At 49.3% G+C, this 18,878-nt stretch overlaps 1 protein-coding gene across 3 annotated transcripts; it reads right to left on the reverse strand.

Moving 5' to 3' along the window:
• Positions 1 to 2,424: 2,424 nt before the first annotated feature.
• On the reverse strand, positions 2,425 to 13,885 carry Pigv (phosphatidylinositol glycan anchor biosynthesis class V). 3 transcript variants are annotated; one of them, XM_036177432.1, is made up of 4 exons: positions 13,478 to 13,885; positions 10,967 to 11,078; positions 5,779 to 6,900; positions 2,425 to 2,951 (listed from the first exon to the last, which is right to left on the reverse strand). In XM_036177432.1, the coding sequence occupies exons 2-4, from the start codon at positions 11,042 to 11,044 to the stop codon at positions 2,673 to 2,675; spliced, it is 1,479 nt and encodes a 492-aa protein (XP_036033325.1). In that variant the 5' UTR covers positions 11,045 to 11,078; positions 13,478 to 13,885; the 3' UTR covers positions 2,425 to 2,672. The 3 variants fall into 3 exon arrangements, with proteins under 3 accessions (XP_036033325.1, XP_036033326.1, XP_036033327.1); XM_036177433.1 differs by having other exon boundaries at positions 13,764 to 13,875; XM_036177434.1 differs by lacking the exon at positions 5,779 to 6,900 and having other exon boundaries at positions 13,764 to 13,806.
• Positions 13,886 to 18,878: the final 4,993 nt, after the last annotated feature.

Consider the following 18,878-nt stretch of genomic DNA (forward strand, 5'->3'; position numbering starts at 1 on the left):
AATTCTGACTTCCATGTGTGTGCTATGGAATGTTCGTGTGCACACATATTGAAAAGTGTTGCTTTGAAAAGAATTTACCACTTCCCTAATGAATGCATCTGTGTACCGGCCAGCAACTCACTCTAGACATCTGAGGACAGGAGGTGTGCCTGAGTCCCCTTTGTCCAAACAGGCATTAATAAACAACTGGTGAAGAAAATCCATTCAAAGTCTCCTAAGCCGGCAGCACACGTTACATTTTTAGATCCAGACTTCCGCTCACCCACCCCAGAGGGACGGCTCCTTCTTCTCCCTCCTTCATTAAAGAACAAAAAGACATGCACCTCTAGATCTGCAGTGTCTGGTTTGTATTTTAGCAGGGTCTTAGAAGGAAATGACTTTTCTCTAAACTGTGGCCGCCCAACCCAGCTGTGGCATTCTTAGACCTCGGGTAAACAGGAAGCTTCCTGCCTTGGGCCCTTCATGTTCCTCTCTCAAGACTATTAAAGACTGTTAATGGGCCGGTAAAAGGACAGCTGCTGGCCATAAAGTCAGCCCATTCCTTAGAACCTTAGCAGCTAGCCTCCATGGTCAGAGACCACACCCTTCCCCAGGTGTGGCTCCCCTAGCAGGGGTCCTCAGGTGTAGGGTTTCTGGGTGATGAGACAAAACAATAGAACACAGCCGCTCGGTGGGAGGTGAGTCACCTCTCCTAGGAGGGGGCCAATCCCTTTTAGTTACCCCCCAAAAGGAGGCCAAGTGATGCAGGGACCAAAGGACCCAGTGCTCCAGCAAACTGGACCCCAGTTCCTCCCACACATTTATTTTTGGGGGCGGAGGGAGCCCTAGGATTTGCAGCTGCTGAAGAGGCGCAGTCTTTGCCAGCTGGAGGACACTGGGGCAGAGGTGATCGTCTTTTGCCAAGAAGGGCACTCGGTGTCTTGGCAGAAGGCAGAGGGCTGCCCCAATCTGTGTGTACATTTTCAGTAGCATTTGACTCTGGACCAAATGCTTGGCTGTGCTAGTGTGGTGGTGATGGGTGGGAATGTTCATTGGCCAGGCTGGCTGGAGGCTCCCACGGAGGGTGCTGGGCCTGGGCCAGGAGCTTCCCTTCAGCTGGCAAGTTGAGCATTCTGTCACGGTTGGAGGGAGTGTGTCCAAATTCCAACTCTCAGCTTTCCAGAAGCCGCAGCTGATTGCCATCTGTTTTGAAGAATGCTGCTCATTGGAATTTCTGGCTCAGTGGGGAGTCAGAAGGCTAATGACACAAAGCCACACTCTTACCTGGCTTGAGAAGGAAGGGCCAGTGTTTTTAGTTAGACAGGGTCTTTCTGTAGCTGCCCCTCAAACTCACCTCCTGCCTCAGCATCCTGGAGAACTGGGATAGATGGGTCAGTGATATTACTATTAGCAACCAAGCAGAGGCAGGAAGCAGGGCAGATGCTGCGTTAGACAGCCTTGACCTTCGCTCTGATGTGCCCCATCAGGGCTGCGGTGCTGGTGCCTGTGAGTCATGCCTACCAATCAAGCGGAGCTTTTGAGGATGGAACCCAGTCATCCTGGGCGAGCCTTTTCCACCAGGTGTCATCACGCCCCATGGCAGCTCCTATTCAGGGTTGTTCCCGGGGTGGAGATTGTTTCTAATTGATCTAAGAAAATAGAGGACTTTCTCCTTAGGTCACATTTGAGCCTCCAGGTGTTTAGATTGGGATCTGTTTAAGGTAATTTCAGGTTTAAGGGCTAAAAGATCTAAACCATACCCCAGGGGACTAGTCCCTCCCTAAACCACATCCCAGGGAACAAGCGGGTAAAGAAGACTCTGAAAATAGTTTAGGATCACAGAGCTGGAACTTGAGGATTAGGATCCAGAGGCTCTAATCATGTGCTCTGACCCAAATAATTTATTATTGAAATTAGGGCCTCACCTGCTTTACTACTGAGTTCTAGCCCCAAGCCCCTATCATTTACAAAAAGTAACTCAGCAGAACCTGTGGCACACACCTTTAGTACCAGCACTCAGAAGGCAGAGACAGGTAGATCTCTGTGAGGTCAAGACCAGCCTCAGCTACATAGCAAATTCTAGGACAGCCAGAGCTACACAGAGGAACCCTGTCTCAACTTCCGTGACTCCCCCCAAAAGGTGATTCATTGCGAGTACAAGTTTTCAAATGTTCATAGTGTGTAGGATTTTTTATATAAATACACACACACATCATAAAGACAACTTCAGACACGTCTCACTCAGCAGGTGGTCCCTTTTCTCTCCTTTCACTGTACTGTCCCCATCATCTTGAGGGGACCAGGAAGTCAGCTAGAGCTTTGACCAAACACTTAAATTTATACATGGGGAGCCAGGTGGTGGTGTGCACCTTTAATCCCAGCACTTGGGAGGCAAAGGTAGGCACATCTCTGAGTTTGAGGCCAGCCTGGTCTACAGAATGAGTTCCAGGACAGCCAGGGCCACACAGAGAAACCCTGTCTTGAAAAACAAACAGTATGAAGTTTAAGATTGTCTGATACTTGTTGATCAGGGAGATCTGAGACAGCTCCACTCAGCAGGACATTCTCCATTCCTCTAGAGGAACAGAGGGAGATACCGATGGACAGTGCTCTCAGGGTGTGCTTGCAGTATATCTTGAAGCTTTCAGCCCATGGGTTAAATTAGCTTCCAGTTTGTCCCTTGAGACTCCAGGTCAAGTCCAAGGCAGGAAGTTGCAATGGAGGAGTAGTCCCAAGAGCCAGTAAGTCAGGAAGTAGCCTAGAATGCATCTTGTGACTGGAGAGCAGGCCTTCCAGTTGTATAAGAGTTTCATGATACAGTTTCTGGGGGTCTTTTGTCCTGGTGGGGAGTTTTCTGCAAGCTTCTCAGGTACTGTATCCACAGATCTCAACAGTGGTTCTTGATTCTGAAGCAAGTAAGCTGGAAACCAGTACACAACAGGAGTGGAAGAACCCAACAATCGTGTGAGAACCTGAAAAGAAAGCCATACTGATTGGAGCGCCAGTGATGCGGCCGGGTGAGCCATGCCTGACAACTAGGAAATCACACTGGAAAAACAAATCCAGCAAAGCTCAGGTCTGCCTGCAAGACTGATTGGTGGGCCACCAGCCAGCCAACCTTGCATTACCAATAAGCACAGTCTCAGGCTAATTACCACAATAATGGGCCAACCAATACTAACATCGCTATAGGATCTTATTTTAGGCCACGGCCTCGAAATTTTAGTCTGTTGGAGGTTAGTAACCAAAAGAGGCTCTTTCTCACACAGGCTGGGAGCAGAGAGAAGCAGCAGGGCCTGGTTCAACCGTCCTCATCTCTCAGTTCTGAGCCAATCTCCAAGGGCTCTCACCAACACTGCCTGGCACTCACTCCAGAGCTGATCCAGTCAGTGACACCGATGGCTATTTCTTACTTCCCCGAACCACATGGCTCAAAGACCACCACAAATTGTCAATATATGCCTGTGAGGGAGGGCAGGTCAGCATAGGGACAGGACTTTCTTGGAGACAGCTAAGAACTGGACATAAGACCAAATCCCTGGTCCTGTACTGCCACCACCAGCTCAAACACTGGACAAGATGTCTACTGCCTGTGCTGAAGACACCCTAAAAGACCAACGTGGGCAGTCTGTGTGCCAGAGAAAGGCCCCAAGAGAACCTGTTCACTCCTACACTCCAGTGAACCAAGTCCTCCAACAGCCTTCACACCTTTCTTGTGCCCATCCCTTCCCGAATTGGCCTGGAGCGGTTCTCTGCTGTTTCTTTGTTTTGGAGATAGAATTTCACATAGTGCAGGCTGACCTTAAACTCTGTATACGAGGATGGTTTTGAATTGACCTTTTGAGAACCTGGAGTTCACTGACTGGCTAAACTGTGTATCCAGCACAAGAACCACAGACTGTTTTTTATGTGGGTGGGTGCTAAGCTGGGGATGCAACCTCCTGTGTGTGTGTGTGTGTGTGTGTGTGTGTTTTAAAGATTTATTTATTTATTATGTATACAGCATGTATGCCTGCAGGCCAGAAGAGGGCACCAGATCTCATTACAGATGGTTGTGAGCCACCATGTGGTTGCTGGGAATTGAACTCAGGACCTCTGGAGAGCAGCCAGTGCTCTTAACCGCTGAGCCATCTCTCCAGCCTGCAACTTGTTTGCACTATAAGCATTCCAACAATTCAGCCATCTCCCCACTTATACATGCTTCTTACATGTTTTTTCCCTCTTCAGAACCCATTTTAAGTATGATGCCTTAGTAAGTTAACTACTTTTTCACATTCACAATAAATACACTAATTGATTGTGTGTGTGGTCAGCTCTCTTCTATCATGTGGATTCCAAGGACTGAACTCAGGTCAATCATGCTTAGTAAGAAGTGCCTGCCGGGCGGTGGTGGCGCACACCTTTAATCCCAGCACTCCGGAGGCAGAGGCAGGCGGATCTCTGTGAGTTTGAGCCCAGCTGGTCTCCAAAGCGAGTTCCAGGAAAGGCGCAAAGCTACACAGAGAAACCCTGCCTCGAAGAAATCAAAAATAAATAAATAAAAATTTTTAAAAAGTGCCTGTACCTTTCTTTCAGTGATGGGGATTGAACTCGGGACTCTCACATGCCAGGCAAGTGCTCTACCACTGAGCTAAATCCCCAGCCCCTTCTGCAACGTTTTATCTGCATTTCCTTGGATTCTTGAGCAGGATCACATGTAGCTCTGGTTGGCTGGGAATGTACTATAAAGAACAGGCTGGCTGGCCTTGAACTTGGGACGATCTCCATCTCTGCTTCCCAAGCACTGGAAGTACAAGTATGTATCATCATGTTTGGTCCCCTGGAACTGGAGTCACAGACAGCTGTGAGCTGCTATGTGGTTGCTGGGAATTGAACCCAGATCTTCTGGAAGAGCAGCCAGTGCTTCTAACTGCTGAGCCATCTCTCCAGCACGCCTGGGTGGATTTTACTTTTTGTTTTGAGACAGGGTTTCACTATGTAACCTGGACTCAAACTCAGAGACCCACCCACTGGACTTACTTATTTATTGAAGGGGTTTCTTTCTGTGTAGCTCTAGCTGTCCTAGAATTCACTGTAGACAACGCAGGCCTCAACTTTACACCTGCCTCTGCCTCCTGAGTGACGGCAATGAAGTCATATGCCATCACTGCCTGGCTATATTATTTTAAAAAATAACAACAGTAGTATAATTTGAAACAAATATAATCTCATATAACCCAGGCTGGCCTTAAACTCACTATGTAGTAAAGAATGACCTTAACCATTTTTGGTTTTTTGAGGCAGGGTCTCACTATATAGCTCCCCCTGCCTCTACCTCCCAAGTGCTGGGATTATAGAACGTTTTATGCAGTGTTGGGAAAGAACTTGAGATCTTCATGCATTCTAGGCAAGCAGTCTACCAACTGAGCTGCATCCCTAGCCCCTAATTTTATCTAATATGTCTGTCTTGGTGTTTATACCATGAGACTCATTAAGGCAGTAATTTTATCTTACTTATGTCCCATCTCAGAGTTCTAATTTAGATTCTGGTACAAAGAAAGCCCCAGGTTTGTGTTTGTCTAGCTATTTAGCCTATGCAGATCTGAAAACTGCTTTGTAGTCCAGGCTGACCTTTAATTTAAAACCCTCTGCCTCCTCCTCCTCCTCAGTGCTGGGATTATAGCTGTGCCTGACCACATCTGACTGCCCACAGTTGTTGACTAAATTAGGCATGGGCCAGTGAGTGAGAAAGTTACTATCTTCCCTGATTGTGAGGTTTTATGTTTCCACATAGACACTCCAGGGAGAAATCCACCTCACCTGAACATGCATGTACAGACTTCCAAAGAGCAGCAACACTGCAGCGTGGACCAGGTACACAAACACCTTGGGACTGAGGAAGCCAGGATGGGACTTCTCTAGGGTCTTACTGTCCTTGCTCCTTTGCAGCCCAAGTGTAAGGCAGAGCCAAGGGTGGGTGGTCACATATGTCCAGGTTGCCCACACAACCAGTACAGCCACTGGTGCAGCCAGTAGAAAGTTGGGTACCTGCCTGAGCTCGTAGTATCGCAGAAAGCCAACATGCCAGTAGACATCCTGGATATAGCCATATATGAGGGGAAGACCCCAGGAGCACCATGGAGGCTCGTTTTCTCCTGTGATCCTGTAGCCCTTGTCCACAGCTAACTGCACCAAGGGCTCAGGAATGGAGCGGGCAGAGCCTGGGAAACAGAACTGGCTGTAGGCATAATACTGAAAGAGGGCAAAGGGAAGGCTGACTGTGAGCACCGACAAGCAGACAGAGGCCATCAGCTTGCCGAGCTGTTTCAGCGGGTTCCGCACCACAAGAGAAGAGAGCAAGCCTCTGCACTGAGAATGCACGAGGAAGCCTACACTGACCAGCCCATTGGAGCGCACCCCAGCGGCAAGAGCAAAGAGCAGCCCACTGGCCCAGCTCCGGCCCCTCTCCAGCTGCCCCATGGCGCTGAATGTCAGGAAGGCAAACAAAGCTTCCGAATAGCCAGCTGCCAAGAAAACACTGGCAGGGCTGAGGCAGAAGAGCATGGCTGCATACAAGGCCTGGCGGGGACTGCGCAAAACCAGACAACCCAAGTCATGAAGTGCGACCGCGGCCAGCACGGAGAACAGGAGGTTGAGAAGCGCGGCTGAGAGCAGCAGGCAACTGCGCAGGCTCAAGAGGCCCCGCAAAGGCTTCAGCAGCTCAGTTCCCGTCATCAGGGCCAAGGGGAAGCCAGGCAGGAAGGCAAAGTTGTGCTCATAAAGGTAGCCGTGCTCGGCAATAAACAGGAAGTGTTCAGCATCCCATCGAGACAGACCGCCCAGGAGACCTTCCACAAGCTGATCCACAGAGCCCGAGGGGGCCGGGCGGGGAGGAGAGAAGGCATCTGCATGGTGGTCTGGGATGATGGCATTGAAGAGTGCCTGTGGGGTGAAGGAGAGCCAGGGCGTTGGTGAGTAACTGGAAGAAAAGAATTACCACCTAATAACATGAGAAAAACAGACTTGTTGCTATGGGGCGTGTGTGTGTGTGTGTGTGTGTGTGTGTGTGTGTGTGTGTGTGTGTAAGGAGCTCCAACGCTAAATAGTGAACTCTAGTGCAGAGGTCAACCAAGCAGGAGATGCCTGCGTCTACAAATGAGAAGCCAGATCGGGGTTCATATAAGTTGGAGATGGAAGCAGGGATGGTACCCCCAGAATGAAGGGGCCTGCCTGGGGAGAAAGTAGAAGTAGAGGAGAGATCTGAAGACAGAGCCCATCAAGGATGACGATGGAGTCCTCCTGACAAGGACATAAGGATCCAGCATGGAGAGAAAGCAGGAAGCAGGCATGCTGGCATAAGCCCTGAATCTCTGAACTCAGGAGCCAGAGGCAGGCAGGTATCTGTGGGTTCCAGGCCAACCTGATAGACATTTATAATGAGTCCCAGGCACACAAACAGGACAGTGAATGATGTGGGAAGCCCAGGGGAGAATAGAGTCTTAGAACCAAGTGGAAACCAGGATTGAGAAATTGTTGAATGCTGCTGATGGGCCCAGGTAAGACAGGAACTGAAAATGGATCACAGACTTCAACAATGTGAAGGTCACCAGTGACGGATGAGAGCTATTTCAGCAGGATGGTGGTGAGATGCCACCTCGCTAACAGAAAAGGGGAGGCGGTGCACACCAAGATTTTCAGTTTGCTCTGAAGACAAAGGGGAAATGGGGTAGTAGGTAGAGCAATGTAAAGTAAAAAGGACAGAGTCGAATGTACGTGGATGGGGCTCAAACTTGAAACAGAGCTCGGGATGACCTTGAATTTGGTCTTTCTGCCCCTACATGTCCCAGTGTTTGTTAGACAGGTGTGTGTGTGGGGTGGGGTGGGGTGGCTTGGGATGGGGAGATGAGAGAAATTTTGGCATATCACTGGAATAAGCCAGTGAAGAGAAACCACTGAACAGGCAGGAGGCTAGAGGGAACCCTGGGCAGGCAAGAGGGGCAGGACCCGCTGGGCAGATGGATGAGAAGAGGGTTCATCTCACTTTCAGGAGTGAAGCCACAAAGACACATGGAGATAGGCTAAGGACGGGATGGAGCATCTGGTTTTCTTGACTTTGTATCTAGGAATGAGAATTCCTACTTGAAAGTACTGGGAAAAGTTATTTTGGATTTGTAAAGAGCATAGAGAGATGACCCAGTTAAGAGGCCCGCTGTGTTGGGGAATATTACTTTAAGGCGTGTTACCTTTGTTCATGTTGCATTTGTTTAACTCTGTGAAGCTGTGATACTGTGCCTGTCTAAAACACCTGATGGTCTAATGAAGAACTGGGGGCTGGAGAGATGGCTCAGAGGTTAAGAGCACCGACTGCTCTTCCAGAGGTCCTGAGTTCAGTTCCCAGCAACCACATGGTGGCTCACAACCATCCGTAATGAGATCTGGTGCCCTCTTCTGGCCTGCAGTCATACATGCTGTATACATAATAAATAAATCTTAAAAATAAAGAAAAAAAAGAACTTGGTGTTTAAGAAAAAGAAATTGTCGAATGAGGAAAACACAAAATAAGTGTTGGCTGTAAGTCAGGTTGTGCAACTACCCGGGAGTTTAACAACACTGACAGTCACCAGGTCTTTCTCGTACTTAAAGTGAGATTGAACAGAGCCTGGGCATTTGATTTAAAAACATGTTATATTTTTACTGATTTTATGTACATGGGGTTATGTATATGTCAAGTCACATGTACAGGGGACAGCTTGTGGGAGCTGGTTCTCTCCTTCCACCACATGGATCACAGGGACCAAAGTCAGGTTGTCAGATTTGGAGACACGTGGCTACCCTGAGCCATCCCGCTAGCCCTGGTTATTGGATTTTTTAGTTTTCATTTTTATGTGTTTTTGAGTGTGAGTGTGAGTGTGTGTGTGTCAGGATATAATATTCAGAGCCTCACACATACTAAGTATTCTACCATTGAGCTATATCTCCATCCAACACTGCATTTTTAAAAGTCTCCCAGGTAACTGACATGCAAAAAACATTTGAGGGAACAGCAGGGTTAATGGGCTATGGGAATTCACCAAGATTCACCAGGTGGTACTAATGACGCACTTGATCTTGTACTTAAAAAAAAAAAGGCTAGGTAATGCCCTTGCACATTTCTGGTTTTGTTTTAAAAGGGTAGCTAAGCATGGAGGAAGCGGATCACTATATTAACTGAGACTAGACTTATCAGGTAACAGAAGAAGGGAGTTGCATGTCTGCCCAGGAATGATCACCATGAAGGAATAGACCAGCCGGAGAAGAAGAGGCTGAAAGCTGATGGGCAGAGGCCACAGAAACATGGTGGGTTCCATGGGTTACAAAGCCAGAAACTAAGATGCATGAGCGGACTCTCTAGCAGGTGTTGGCTCTGGAGCACCACTATGGAGTGGTGAAGACAGGGTCCCTGACAGCAAGTGGGACTGTGACATGAGGATCAGGTTGCTGAACGTATCCTCTTCATAGAGAAACCACAGACATCAACAGAAGCAGTGCCAGAAGAGTGTCAGTGAGGCAGGAGTTCAAACCTGCAGAGAATCAGTCACTGGCAAAGGATGGCAGGACCAGTGGAGGGTAGCTGGGGACAGAAGCTGATAGCTGAGCTTGAGAGCTGGAAGGGGTTATATGTCTTTCTGCCTCATTAGGTTGTCAGTTACTTGAGGAAAAACATGACCTTCACTCACAATTTAGCACAGTTTTGGGAATAGGTACTTACTATAATTTTGGTGGCTGAGCTTCAGGGATTTGAGGAAATATACTGTTTCCAAAATCACACTGAACGAGAAGGCAGCTGTCCTGGCTCCTCCCCCAGATGCTGCCTTGCCTCACTCCTCTCTCGGTTCTGCCAGGCACTCAGCTGACGCTGGTTCAGAGCCATCACTGAGGCAGACTCTCCGCCTAGCAACGCGAGTGCAGCTCACTTAAAGGCCCATTCTCTGCCTGGCCAATTTCTTTCTTTCTTTTTCTTTTTGGTTTCTCAAGACAGGGTCTCTCTGTGTAGACCTAGCTGCCCTGGAACTCACTCAGTACACCAGACTGGCCTAAACTCACAGAGATATGCCTGAGTGCCCCACCACTGCCTGACTCATGGGTCAGTTTCTTTATGAGGCCACTGAAACCAGTGAAAAGAAATGGGATGGGGTGACAATCACAGGTCACAGCATAGGCCTCCAAGTTAAAGACACTTTAATCCCCAAAGCCAGCAGAAGCTGAGATGCTTCGTTTAATAGGGGAGGAAAGATTCAGAAGCTCAGAGGGAAGAAAGAAAAGATCTCTACGAAGGAAACAGCTAGCAGTCCCACGTATGGGTGATACAGAAATACACATCACTATCTCAATACAGCAACTCTAGGTGTTGACCTGTGTTCATGATCACAAACTCAGGACCTACCAAGTATAAAGTACTAAACTAGGCACCAAGTAATTCATACATGTGTGGTTTTGATTAAAATATGCATCAAGGCAGCCTAGGGGGAGGGGCAGCAAAAGGGCAAACATACTGAGAACTGAGTGGCTAGGAGGGGAGCATTCCTGATGACCAGTCATAGGTGGTCTCAGAACTCTGGAAATGCCTCCTCTCTCCCAGTCCACTAACCTAGTACGCAAACTCCTGGTCAACACTGAGCTGTCACACACACCTTAAAAGTATCTCTGTTGGTGAGACTATCAGATAACCAAGGCCTGTGGGAAAACCTCTAGTTTGGGTAGGGAGTGAGGGAGCCTGGGGTCCATCCAGCTCTGGATGTAGCTTTGGACAAATCATTTAACCTGTCTGGGCCTCTGCTGCTTCGGGTGTGAGACACAAGATCAATACCACTACTTAGGCTGCTGCCCACTGTTGAGCTGCCAGGTCTAAGTGTATGGGCCCAACCACATGATGAGGCACAAGAGGAAGCGGAGAGATGAGGACCTTACTCCTCATTCCTACCTCAGTCACACAGTCACAGCATGTTCAGGGAAAGGATCAAAGACTGACCTGGAGTGTCAGAGTTAGGAGGCGGCATCTTACTGCGAATGTCAGCACCTCTTTCTGGGAGGGGTCCCGGGGCCACATCCTCTGCTCGCCAGGTCTGAGCTTCCGCGGGCTTCTAAACTCCAACACCCAAGGAAGAAAATGTCACATATGGGCCAGAAGAAAATCATAACAGGAACCACCCCTACAGCATTTCTACGGCATTTCCAGAGGGAAGACTATTTTGAAGGCAGATGGACCACTGGGTGTCACTCTGAAGCACTCTATTCTAGTCAGATAAGTAGTTCTACATAGATAAGCTTGAAGCTGGAAAGCTAAGCTCACAGAAGCTTTAAAAGCCTGTTGAATGCCTTTATGTAGGAGTCAAAGACCTGGGTTCAGGTCCCGATTCTATCACTTGCCAAGTGCTCATTCGGTCCCTCTGAGACTCCTCTACATGAAAAATGGGCTAAGACTTATCTCCTCTCACCCCATCTCACAAATTTGTCACCATGGTAAAATGGACTAAACTAAAAAGTTCTACACAAATCAATGTTGTGGCTATTATTTGGCGTGTGCCCTTTCCCCCTTGCCCAGAATAATAAACTAATTCCCAAACCAGAGTCCCCAAAGTGGGGCACAGAACCATACTAGAAGCCCGTAATAACTACACATGCCAGCTAGCGCTCTGATGTGTGTTCAGCTGGCCTGTTAAATTAAGTGGGGAAGGAAAAGAAAACCCCCGCTCAGCAGGACTTTGGCCAGCTCCCATTGCTAAAACAAACTTAGGGCAAAGACACAGTCTACCACTAGGGAAGGAGTAAAAGCTATTTCCTATCTCCACACTGTGGCAATAGTGTACAAAAACCCAAAGCCATTCTGAGGCGCAGAGAATACACTTCATGACATATTCTGTCTCTCTCTCATTTCCCTCTCTCATATTCTCTCTCTGTCTCTCTTAAACAATCTAAAAGCAGTCATGCCTCCTACTGTGCATAAGCAAGAGCTGCAAGCCTCCTCTTTCTTCTCTCGGGTGGCTAACACCATCCAAACTTTTAGATTTCACTGGCTTTCTGAAAATTTCTGATTCTCACTAGACTGGGCTATGTTCTCACTGCCTCTTACCCTGACATTCTGCTGTTGTGAGGACAGGAGCTTTTCATCCTTATTCCCAGGACCTAGCATGTAAACCAACATCTGTTCTGAACTAGAAATAGCAAGGGCAGGATACAGCATCGCCAGTTCTGACTCTGGATCTAAAAATCACTGGTCCAAATATTCCTCCCGTCATATTCCATATTAAAAAGCCCGATGGCCCAGGAGGTGAAGGCACTTGCCGCCATGGTGACCCACAAGGTTGAAGGAGCGACGGCATTCCCACAGTTGTCCTGACCTCCTCACACAGGTATGCCACGGCACCCTTGTAGCCACACACACACACACCAACACCTGCACACTAAACAACAAAACAAACGCGAAAGTCACAGAAACCCTGGGGGAAAATAAAAGTTCTGCGCCAAGGGAACAAGACTGACCGACAGCGACAGTACTTCCTTCCCGGCACCAGGGGGCACTCCCTGCTTACTTCATCCCCGGGAGGCCAGGAGAAAAGGAGGGCCCTTCACACCTCCCAACTCCACGTCGGTTTACCCAAGAAAGTTCAGTTTAAAGTTAAGCTTCTGAACACCCTCAGGAAGGAGTATTTGCTGACTATACACGATATCTCCAACAGTGGATTCACAAGACCCAAAGAAACTACAGAACAAGCACGCCCATCTCCTCTGCCCTAGGATAAATTCATTTTTTTTCTTCACTGGCTTCCCACCTGCACGCACAAGACAGGCAGGGATCAGAATCCTCCTCTGCACCTTGACCAGACTCGCATTCGCTTCCTCTTTCAAACTCTGGCCTCAGTGGCCACAAGAGATGCAACCCACACTTAATTTACAACTAAACCAAGTAAAATACAGTCAATTATCCCCCTAGATATTTGCCGACTTCCCTTTGAAAGAAGCCCCTTGCCAAATCACACTCTTAACTGGCAGGACGCTTAGAACCGACCAGTTTCATTCTTTAATTTTCCCGTGAGATAGGCTCCGGAGATCTCATTAGACGCGGGAGGCCGGTATAATTACCATCGCCATTTTATGGATGTGAAAACTGAGGCTCACTGGAGCCAAGTGACACGCCCACGACTTAAGGCGCCTCATGCTCTGCTTCCTAAAAACCTTTATGCCCAGAGTCATGAGCGCGTTCTGCCAGAAACACAAAGGGTATGCAATCCTTTCCAGCCAGGACCACCAGGTCTCCAACACTAGCCCAGGACTTCCTCCAACGACAGCGCATGCTGTTGCTGGAAGCTTATGGTGATGGGCTCTATCTGGGAAGCCTGCTGAACTGGAGCCCTGGACTCTCTCGGGAAGGCTCTAACACCCTCGGTGGGGTGATGCGCTCGGACCCCGCGGTGCCGGGAGCCCGTTCCAGCCTGTTCTTTTCGGACACAGTTGCTACCCGGGACGGGGTACCGACCCTCACCCCAAGGGAGCCGCGGCCCAGGACTTCGTCCCGAGGGAACCGCAGGGCCGGGCCGGGCAACAAGGCCGGAAGCAGACGAGGCCGGAGGCCGCAAAGGAAGAGGCGGCGCCGGGGGCCCCGCTATGGCGGAGGGGCGGGGCGGGGCTCCTCGCTTCTCTACAGCCTCCGCCTTATTTCTCTCGTCCTCCGTTTTGACAGCTTCCCTCCCCGGAGAACTCCAGAGCGGCAGAGCTGGCGCCGGGTGCTCCTCGCCCGCGCGTCCAGACCACCCCCGCGGAACTCCAACCTCAGCACCTCCATCCGGGTCCCGAGCGTCCCGCGCCTGCGCGCTGGCGCCGCCGACGGCGGCCCCGCCCAGCTCCTGCCCGGACCCGGAGCGCCCCGCCTCCCTGCGGGGCGGCCATGTTGGCCCTAGCTGGGGCGGGGGCCGGGCTGTGCGTCGCACCTTCCCGGCGCGCTGACACCTGAGGAGCTTGCCTCCCGCTCGCCGCCAGTTTGTGCGCGGGCGCCGCGCTCTCAGCCGGCGCGCTCGCCCCAGTCCCACCCCGCAAGCGGCCGCTGACTTGCCGCCGTGGGCCGGGGTGGCCCCGGGAACGACCCCAGGCCGTCATCGCTGCAGCCAGAGCCGCACGTCCTCTCCTGTCCCGCCACACCAGCCCAGCACAGGGCCTGGCACGCAGTAGACAGTACGAACAGGCAAAAGAAAGCCCTGTTGGGGTTTTCGTGGCAAGCAGCGGTACGCTGCGCCTGGGCGCGAAGGAAGTGGGGCACCCCCTTGACTTTCCCCTCCTGGCCAGGGACGGGCTCTGCCCTGCTTCAGTCCAGTCCCCCCGCGGGTGCTGGGTAGGACGTGGGCCGAGGGAGGAAGCCTCAGGACACCCCCAGGACCTCCGCCCTCAAGCAGCTTCTGTCGTAGGAAGTGGCGCCAAAAGCAGAAAAAAAAAAAAAAGGAAGCTAATTCAACAAAACCGTCTGTTGGGGAGGAGCGGCCGGTTGGTACCCCAGGAACGGAAACTGTTAGAACGACTTTGCACCCTCCCTTGAAGGAAACAGATAATAAATCCTTCTCCGTTGGATTTCTTGTTTCTCAGGATTCCAAGGCCTTCTGTGGTTTCAGTTATCTGTCCTCTCAACGTAGCTTGGCTCTGGGTTAACCTCTGGCCACAACCCTGGCTGAGGGAGGGGTTGATCTTCTGCAACAGCCACTGGTGTGGGTGGGAACAAAGAGATGGTCGCTGGCTCTCCAAGCAAAGAAAACTAGCCCCACATCAGTCTGGCGGCGGCCAGGTTCACTATCAGTTCAGGGCCCGGAACTTAAAACTGCCCCTGGATATTTGTGTGTAGAGTGGATAAAGTATAAAGCATATTTTAGTGGTTGGTAAAGAGCGAAAAGGAGTTTTTTACAAAGTTTTTTTACGAAGTCATCCCTCCAGGCTTTTCCGCGTGGAAACAACGCGTTCCTCTGAGTGGAATGGCCTCTCTGGGCACGCTTGTGACTAGGGCCCAAGGTTGGGACTTGAATTTCTAGAGGCTCCCCAACACTCTGTCTTTAAAGACAAAACAGAGACGTGAACTGTCCTCGCTTTGTGAATGAATTCACGGGGGAAAATGCTCAAGGTTCTGTCTGTCCACATGGAATTCCCTCAGAATGTATTTGTCAAAAAGGCAGGGGTCCTCTTGTGAGAAGTGAGAGTATTTGCAGGAACACCGTTTGGAAGTAGAACACCTCGTCTAGCTCTTCAGTTGCACTTGGCTGCAATTTCTCCTTCCTTCCTTCCTTCCTTCCCAGCTACCCAACCCCCTCCTCTTCTCTGTTTCCCGTTTCATTTTCTGCTCCTGCTCCTACAGGAAAACAAGGAAGCTGAGTCTTGGGCTCCCAAAGCCCTGACACTCGCGCTTGCTTTTTAGACTGGAGTGGGGCGGGAGGGGAGAGGAAGGGTGCTGGGGCCCCAAGCCTCCGAGTGAAAGGTGAAAGAGGCCGCGCTGGAGTTTGCCTGCAGTCTGCAGTTAAAATGGAGCCTGCAGCAACATGGCCAGCTGAGCCACTAGAAGTAGAGAAGGCAAGGGAGACAGCCAGCCCCGTCCCCCAGGCTCCGGAAAGACGCCTCCTCCCACCTTGCATTAAAAAGGAAATACCCCACACCATCAGGGAAGAGTTTCACAATCCAGAGTCCTCGGCTAATCAATGCAAGCAATGTGCCACTATTTCTAGAATCCTAAAATTCAAGAGGGTGACATCATTTTTGTTCTTTGAACTTGCCTGCCTCTGCATTGGCTTTTTTTTTTTTTTTTTTCTTAAAACATCACACCGTACCGGGCGGTGGTGGCGCACGCCTTTAATCCCAGCACTCGGGAGGCAGAGGCATTCGGATCTCTGTGAGTTCGAGGCCAGCCTGGGCTACAGAATGAGTTCCAGGACAGGCTCCAAAGCTACAAAGAGAAACCCTGTCTCGAAAAAACAAAAGAAAAAAAAAAAAAGAAAGAAAGAAAGAAAAGAAAACCATCACACCAGACCACCCTCTGGCTTCAGGGACAAGGCATATCCATACACTTACACCACCCTGTTCTGTCATTTCAGTACCTGTTTTCCTCTTTTGGAATATTAACTTCTGAAATACAATGGGAGACCAGGCTAATCTTTCACCCACATGTTAGAGTACTTGGAAAGGCAGCTTGCAGCTTGGGCAGGGAGTGTAAGTCAGTGCCCGAGGGCTGGTCCTAGACTTGACCCCTAGGACCACAGAAACAACATCAAAACCCCCACAGTGCCTTGCATGATTTGTGTGTGGTGAATACATTAATTTAACGTGATGCCATATTTTATACTCAAGGAAACCAAGGCTTACTAAAGGAAGTCCTCAAGGTCACATAGCCTCAAACCCATGATCTTCCCTGCTTCAGCCTCCTGAGGACTGAGATTACTTACATGTGTGAGGCACCATGCCCAGCTACTTCATGTGGCTGTAATTGTTCCCACGTTTTTATCTCTTCCTGGCTAAGAGTCTTTAGGAGGCTGGGTGGTGGCGCACACCTTTAATCCCAGCACCTGGGAGGCAGAGGCAGGTGGATCTCTGTGAGTTCGAGGCCAGCCTGGTCTACAGAGCGAGTTCCAGGACAGCCAGGGCTACACAGAGAAACTCAGTCTCAAAAACAAAACAAAACAAAAAAACCAAACAACAACAGGTCTTTAGGAACTGTAGTATCCTATATAAGGCACATCAAGTCCTAATATCACCCACCTTCTCTTTCTTCCAAAGGGACCATACCATGCCATAGGCAATGAGGAAATGCCACTGAGGGAGATGTGTTTGGAAAGCACCTGCCCTGAAGTGATTTATGAGTGAGTAGCATAAAGTACTCTTTAAAGACAGGCTGTTCTAACTCCATATCCAAAGAACAGTTTTCCCGCTGAAGATGTAGAGAAGCCAGGCTTGCCCCCCTGAAGCATTCTGACAGTTTATTTCTCATTGTAGCTTCCTTGTCTTGTTCGTGTCTCCACACCTGAGATGATCTGGGTCCCAGGTGGGGCTGAGAAACTGCCCAGTGTATGTATCTATTCTCTGTAACTATGTTTCCAGGTATTAAACTTTCCAAAGCCCCCTTCCTATGGGACTGCAGTAGGGTCTGGGACATGGATTCGAAGCCACACCGTTGAGATGGAAGTGACCGACCATACAGCCCTGGTTTCTTACTATCTACTGTCAGTGGGCAAGGGTATGCTCATGATGAGCAGAAGCTAGACCTTTCCAAAACTTTAATATTTCTTTTTACTGTACATAAAAACAACAACCAGAAAAAAAAAAATCACCCACTCAAAACAGTTTCTAAGGATGATGGGTAGTATTTACAGCCATCTTGACACCTGAAATGACACCAGTTAGGTCTTGAACATTTACCGAAAGTGTTTGACCTCTGCCATGTCACTTAAAGATGCTCACCCACCCCAAGTTACTAAGATCCTTCCTTGTTTCCAGTTGCAAGTACCAAACAGTGATGCTTCAAAAGCCACGGACATGTTACAAAAACACTTCCTTCAGTGTCTGCCTTTCAATAGTTGGAAACCTTGGTTCCACTGAGAGGCCTGGTGGGCAGGCCTTAGCCTCTTGTGGGTGGCAGTGGCTGCCAAGCAAAAGAGCCAATCAGCTTCAGAGTATTGTTTAGGCTGGACTTGGCTGCTGTCCAGCTCTGAAAGAAGGTTAAGGTCATTTGGGGGTGGGGGTAAGGGAGGGAGGAGCCTGGGAAAAGAACGACTGGCCACACCCGGGGTTCTCTACTGGTCAGGTTCTATTTACTTCTCAAAAGCCAATTACTCACAGCTCAGTGGCGGGCAGTTCTCTTGGCCAGTGGTAACTCCAGTCAGAAACTGGAGACTGGGCTAGGCGGTCCTGGAATTGCAGAAGAGCAGATTATAGAAACCCAGGAAACAGAACTCCTAGGTAATGCTCCACACAGTCCAGAAATGCACTTTCTAGATTGGAAAGTTCGAGTTCAAGGTCCATAGCAAAAATAGTGATTAGTAGTCTTACTAAGTAAAAGAAAGACATGCCAAGCACGCTCCTTTTGTTTTTATAAGAAACTATCTTGGTTGACAAAGGTTTTTCTCAGTAAGTGCTAATTTGCCATTCCTGTCCCTGACTCAAATATTAACAGCTACACCAAGTTTGATGAGTGCTTGACTACGGTTCTTGAGACACTTTTGCCTCATGCCAAATACAACAGGAACCCCTCTCCCTAAAGCCTGCTGTACTGAAGAACTTAGGCCTTGGTCAGGTGGGCCTTGTTTTGCATCTGAGAGGGGGGAACTGATGCACTTACCTCATAGGTAACAGGGCTGTCACAGGAATATCTGCAACATATTTTGTTCAGCAAATAGAAAACTGTCTCAGGTTTCACTTAAGTGTTTACAATCATATTTTGTTAGTATCTATGATTGCGCTGGAAAAAAAATAAGAACTTTAGTTTTCTTCTCTTTCCTAAGGGAAATGAGTAGAGAAGGAAGAACAGAATGGGGACATCAAAATGTTGACCTACAGCAGCTGCATCTGCCACCGTGATGCCATTTGATTTTGTTTTTTAAATTTATTTTGTATACAGTATTCTGCCTACATGTCAGAAGAGGGCACCAGATCTCATTACAGATGGGTGTGAGCCACCATGTGGTTGCTGGGAATTGAACTCAGGACCTCTGGAAGAGCAACCAGTGCTCTTAACCTCTGAGCCATCTCTCCAGGGCATATTTTTTGTTTTTCGAGACAGGGTTTCTCTGTGTAGCTTTGCACCTTTCCTGGAACTTGCTTTGTAGACCAGGCTGGCCTCGAACTCACAGAGATCTGCTTGACTCTGCCTCCTGAGTGCTGGGATTAAAGGCGTGCACCACCACCACTTGGCGCCACTTGATTGG

Source organism: Onychomys torridus, chromosome 2 (assembly GCF_903995425.1).
Source record: "Onychomys torridus chromosome 2, mOncTor1.1, whole genome shotgun sequence".
In the NCBI taxonomy this organism is placed as follows: Eukaryota; Metazoa; Chordata; class Mammalia; order Rodentia; family Cricetidae; genus Onychomys; species Onychomys torridus.